This window comes from Pteropus alecto, unplaced genomic scaffold (genome assembly GCF_000325575.1).
Source record: "Pteropus alecto unplaced genomic scaffold, ASM32557v1 scaffold156, whole genome shotgun sequence".
Classification (NCBI taxonomy): Eukaryota; Metazoa; Chordata; class Mammalia; order Chiroptera; family Pteropodidae; genus Pteropus; species Pteropus alecto.
This window is the reverse complement of record NW_006437746.1, coordinates 4,641,096-4,647,343: the sequence shown is the minus strand read 5'-3', so window position 1 is coordinate 4,647,343 and position 6,248 is coordinate 4,641,096. Positions and strand designations below refer to the sequence as shown.

Sequence of the window (6,248 nt, the reverse complement as noted above, 5' to 3'; positions counted from 1 at the left end):
ATTTTTTTGGCAATGAATTAGAAATGGCCTCTTTTTTTTTTTTAATAGTCTACATTCCCATCTCATTATGGTCTATTTCTGCCCTTTGCTTTCTCGTTCCTATGCCACCACCACTCTTTTTAAAATATTGTAGCTTTATAATTCTTTTTATACGTGGTAAGGCAAATCTTCCTTCATGATTCTTCTTTTAAAGAATTTACCTCACTGTCCTCATGTTCATTCTAATTGAACAATCTTCGTATCAAGTCCATAAGGAAATTATGGGGCAATTTTGGTGGAAATTAATACATGAATGTAGGGGAAATGCTTTTTTATTTTGCTCTGGCTGCTTAAGTTTATCCCTGGGCGTTTTATATTATACCTCTGTTATGAATGATATATTTTCTTTCCTTGTATTTTCTGTTTGTTATATATAGATTTTTTTAAATTGTATTTACTTTGTAATAATCAACCTTCCTGGATCTAGTTGATCTTTGATTTCGTAGGCCCAGACATATCATCTGTAAACAATGACAAATGTGTCTCTCTCTTCAGTGTGCATGCTTTTTCTTTTTTTCTTTCTTTCTTTTTTTTCTTTTTCTTTCTCTGTGTGTGTGATTTTTGTTTTTTTGGTTTTTTGGGTTTTTTTTTTTTTTTTGCAATATCAAGAACTACATTCCAGAACAATTTCTCTGTCTTCCAGGAGACATCGTGCACCTTCGTTTTAGGTGTGTCTTTTGTAAACGGCGTAAAGTTAGACGCTATTTTTTTTTTGACCCAACGCATCAGGGAGACTGTCCTTTGATCCATTTACCAAGAGAATGTTCTTTTTGTTCCCCTCACCTTACGATTTGGTTTGATTTATGTTTTTCCCCTACTCCACTCTTCCCCTGCAGTGGTTTAGAAGCTGTCATCTTCCATTTCATTCTGCTACGGGTCACCTCACATTTTCCTCACACATGTTTACACTTGAATCCACACCTAGACCCAACGTCCACAGCTTCCTCCTAAGCAGGGTGAGGACCTTCCCTCGTTCTCACTTTCTTCCCATCCGTCTGCCAGACTCACCCTCTCGCAGAGAGCGTCTGGGTGTTCAGCTCACTGAACTCCTTCACTAGAACCAAGAGCTCTGAGCTGATTCTCTTGGGCTTTCCAGGCCTACACGCCTGTGAGCTGCCATTAGTAATGATCTCGCCTCTTTTTGTTCCCCATGATTTTCACTTTCTTTGGTTACTTTGGATACGTCTCCCCCAAACCACCTGGAATTGTAGCTCTGCTTTTGCTTGCTGCCGACCTTCACGGACGTGCTGCTCACGCGGCATCAGGAAGCCTGTGGCTGTTTCGCCATCCCATCCGTCCGGGAGAGAGCCACGCCCTTCTGTTTTACCGTGGCGTTTCATCTCGGGAGGGAGGGCGGGCCTGCTTCCTAAAATGAGTTTTCTGCAGCTACTGAGATGACTCTCTGCTCGAACTCAGCATGCTGGGTCAGTTCTGAGGACAGCTTGCTCACGGCCATCTATACCCTGAATGCCAGGGTCGTTCCTCCTGGGTCACGACATACTTTTGTGTCATGCATCTCTTGGATTAGGGTTAATAATATCTTTTTTTTTTCAGAACCTATTTAATTTATTTATTTATCCAACAGACACCCTGTGCTGGGCTCTGGGCCTGGCACAGGGTGACGTTGGCGCACGGTCCAGAAACGGTACTGGTCTAGGAATGAGCAGTCCAGTGCGGCACAGCCCACATGGCCTTTGGCTTTTGTCTTGTTTTCTTCCTCCGGTGAGGCTGGGCTCCTTTTTAAGGTGTGTCGAGGAAGGCACCTCCTCTGCCAAGTTACAGAATCAAGACTTGTTTCACAAATGTACCATATTCCGGGACATTTGAACTAACATAGAGTATCTACTTCTTGAATGCTGGATAAAAGTTGTCTATGAAACCACATGGGCTCGTTTTCCTTTGAGGGCTAGTTTTTGGGCAATATTTTAAGTAGCCTGTGGTTATTGGACTTACAGGATTTATTTACATTTTCTTAGAAATTATTCATTTCATCCAGAATTTAAATCCATATAGAGGAAGTTATACACATTCTTCAGATTCTGAGAAAGTATATTCTCCCTGGAGGTGGTTCTAATCTCTTTTCTCTTCAGATCACAAAGTATTTGCATTTTCCTTCTCTTTCTGTTTTTCTCGGTAAGACTTACAAGGTGCTTATCTATTTTGTTGTTTTTTAAAAAACAAGCTATTGATTTCATTCCTCAAGCCTATGATTTTCCTGCTTTCTAATGCACGAATTATCTTCCTTTTGTCTTTATTAATTCCTTTTCAAGTCTCTTGAGCTGAATGTGCAGTGATAAAGAATTGATGATAATAACGAATAATTTATTTTCAGTCTCTTTTGTTTGATATTAAAAGTATTTAGACCGGGACTCTTCTGTGTGTCATTCAGGCCCACAACCCATGGGCTTTGCGAGATGCAATGTTATCTTTCTACGCTCTAACTATAGATTTTAATTCTGTTTTTACTTTCATATTTTTGAAAGTTATTATTTGTTTTCCTTTGATGCAGTGGCTCACATCTTGTTATTGGGTTCTGGTTTTATTTCATAGAGTTGAATGTCCACCTACGAGATTTTCTCTCTCTCTCTCTCTCTCTCTCTCTCTCTCTCTGTCTGTCTCTTTCTTCTCTATTTTCTCTCTGAGTTCTCCTTTTCTCTGAGATCCCTGTGTTCAGTTAACCATATCTCTCAGGTAAGGCCCCTCACGCTACCATCACTAGCTTGATTATCTTGGCTTGATTTTCCCTCCTCATCTTCCATTTCTTCTCCCTGCAAAAGGCTCCTACTCCGATCTGTTTAATAATGACTTTAAAGATGTCTATATCTTTGAAAAATACATAGCGTTGCTATATGTGTATTTTAGTTTGCATAAATGGTACTGTGCTACACATCTCTCCCTGCCCCTGACCGCTTTTTGTTTGCTGAGGAGCGAATCCACATGAAGTGGCTTTATTCTTTCAAGTCATTGCCCCCACCCACGTGTGCCGTATGTCAAATCTTCTTCCCTACCCCAAACATCATTTTGGGTAAAGCCTGTAATTATCCTCACCCATCTCCTGCCTTTGGCACCCTTGGGGGATGGGGTTCCTGCCTCCCCAAACTATCGAGGAGCTGGAGACTGGGTGATCCAGACATAGAAACCCACGAATCTCCTTTCACACTTTCTCTCTGCTTAATTTTCAGGGTTTCCTTAGAGATGCTAAATATTGACCTCTAGCTGGTTTTAGACAGAGCAAATGCTCTCTCTTAATTCTTTGTTTATCTTCAGTGAACGTTGATTTCCTTCACCCAACAGATGGTCTTGATGTAATTAAGCCGAACACATGTCCACTCTTCAGGTTTGGGTTTTGAGTCTTATTTTAAAACATATGCTTCATCCCAAGTCATAAACTCATGGCCCTACATGTTTTTACTTAGCTTTATCTTTTCAACTTTTTACAATTTCGGATTTTTTTCTATCTCTGGAGCTGTGTCGCGATAGGATCCAACTTCATTTTTCTCCATCGTTTTCCATACTGTCTACAACAGAGACTTCCTGTCCCGCAGATGTGACACTCTCTGGAGCCTGTGTGAAGTCTCCTCACATGCAGGCATCACACACATTGGCTCTCCCCTGCACCTCTGGTCTATTTTTCTCTTTCTATGCAACTACCACAGTTTCTATAACTACAGTTGGGAAATAGATCGAACTCTCTGGTAGGTCAAGTCTGCCCCCTGCCTGACTCTCCAATTTGCCCTTCTTTCTAAATCTGTCACAGAATTCATGGACTGTTACCTTTCAGTATTGATTTTAGAATCAGATTATCAAGGTCCTGAAAAAGTCCTGCTGGCATTTTGTTGGGAATAGCTTGAACTTTAGAGATGGATGTAAGAAGAACTGACATCGAATAGAGACAAAAATATTTATAAAATATGTCTGGAGAAGAAAGGATAATAGAACCAACACTCCTGCCTCCACCACCAGGCTGATGAAGTGGTGCATAGCCAGGAGCTGTGAAGCTTCTAGGTGATAATCCCCTGAATCTCATGCTGTGAGGGCTCTGATTCTGCTCTAGATTTTTTTTGCTAGTTGGCATTGGTTCATGGTTCCTCACTGTCGCTGGGTACGGAATCACGTTTTCAGAGCGAGGACCTGTTCTTTGGGGTTTTCTCTGTGGGAGTCTTTAAAGCATGGCTTGAAGAAAGCATGTCCTTTAGACAGAATCTATGTTTGTATCTGCCAGATACCTGGGTGGATGACCAACCCAGGACCACTTTAAACAAAGTGTTTGGCTTGGGTTTTTTTTGAACCATTCAGACTGTATGAGTTCACATTGCAAGTTCACAGGTGGGTGGGTGTTGCCTGTTGGTCCTCACTCGAAAGGTGTGGTCCTTTTTTGGGTTGTGTAGCTTTCTGCAGGAGGTTTCCTCTTAGAACCCCCTCCTCGGGCAACGTTGGGTTTTGCCTTTTGTATCCTGCATCCATAAACAAGGCTGTGAACACCGAAGCTCACGATCACTGGGTTTGGCGAATGGCCTTGGGACAAAAGCCATCTCTCAGATTTTGCTGACAGTGTTTTGGGTTTCAGCCCTTTCTTGGATTTTTAGACTCAGCAGAGCCTTTATTTTCTTGCCAGCTCACCCATGCATCTAAAAAATCTTACATATTTAGTTATCTTCAACAAAGTAGGGCGGAGTAGCAAGTCTTCCAAACTATAGGAAGCTAAATGCTGAGAACTGATATTTTTACATTGTTTTAAGTTGTCTCACCTAAAAACAGTGGTATATTTGTATATTCATCTAGGTCTGCTTTTATGTTTTTAGTTTTATTATTTTTTCTTGAAGTGTCTTTATGCACTCTTCATTAGATTATGTCCTATAAATCTTAGTTTGCATTCCTTTTGAAAAAATTTCTATCTATATCTACGTCTATATGTCCATGTCCATATCCATATCCATATCTATATAGAGAGAATTGTTTTTCCGTGTTTTTAATTTATAAAACTTTTCAACAATACGGAAGAGTGGAAAGAAAGTTTTTTAAAGAAATCACAAACCCACCATCAGCAGAAATAACAGCTGTTGCCTTTTGATCTGTGCCGTTGCAAACAGTATTCTTATACATGCACCTGCTTTGCGCAAACAGAATAGGGGGTAGGTTTGCATTTCAAATAGCTCACTCTGCAGCCGGATGGAAGGAAAGGCGGAAGGTCAAGGGCAACACCTTGGAGGCCCACCAGGATTTAAGGGGAGGGTAGAGGAAGGGGACTGGGGAGTTACAGTCGGAGAGTTAGCAGGAGATGAAGAGAGAGGCCGGTGTGGCCCCGAGCTTGGGCTCCAGTGCAGAGCTTCCATGTCCCAGGACAGGTTCGTAGCCAGGCCTCCTCATCAGGGACAGCAGAGGCCGGATGCAGCTCATACTAAGGATATGGCCCGGGAGGGAGCGAATTGGTCCGGGGCCTGCAGTGAGGCCTCCTGCTGCCTCCCTTACGCCTCCCTCCCTCCCCTGCACAGGGTAACTCTGGCAGCTCCATGGTCTGCCAGGTGAACAACACCTGGGTGCAGATGGGGGTGGTCAGTTGGATCTTTAGCTGCAACCAGCACAGCTTCCCTGGCATCTACACCAGCACTGCCCACTTCACCCACTGGATCAAGAAGCGGGTCGCCGACATGAGATTCGTCAGTCGGGCTCACCCCGCCTTCCGGAGCCCGGTCTTCCTCACTGGCTACACGCTGCTGGTCTCCTCGGGCTCCCTGTGGCTCCCGTGAGGGGTGTTTCCAGGGCAGTCACTCTCTGCCCTAAGGAGAAGCAGAGACTGGCCACGGGCAGGACATGGGGGCGGAGGGCCCCTGGGGCGGAGCCCAGAGCTGCCGTGTTTTCAGTTGTTCAATAAAGATGCTCTTGAACCTTGTGCCACTGAAATCATCTTTCTTGTTGGCTTTGGTGGGAACCCTTCAGAGCATCCGCCACCCCCCGAGGGCCTGGCTGTCCTCCCCTGATGGTGTCACTTGTACTGTGCACCACCCTGTCTGAAATGCACTTTCCTCCTCTGCCAAACACGGAGCTGGGCCCTGTGACCCCAGTCCCTGCTTCGTCACCCCGGCACTCGGGCAATCCCCAGGGCCCCATAGCCCACCCCCGGGTCTCCCGCCCGGTTTCCCTCAGGCCTTCCTGCGGGGGTTGGCCTCTTTCCAAGACAGCCACCATGACCAGACCTGCACTTGTGAACC

At 44.2% G+C, this 6,248-nt stretch overlaps 1 protein-coding gene across 1 annotated transcript in view; it reads left to right on the top strand.

Annotated features, from left to right (window-relative positions):
- Positions 1–5,786, top strand: part of PRSS46P — an 11,561-nt gene extending 5,775 nt beyond the window's left edge. Inside the window, exon 6 of the mRNA XM_015591684.1 lies at positions 5,532–5,786. Coding sequence (XP_015447170.1) covers positions 5,532–5,786 — 255 coding nt within the window. The remainder of the gene's footprint in view (positions 1–5,531) is intronic.
- Positions 5,787–6,248: the final 462 nt, after the last annotated feature.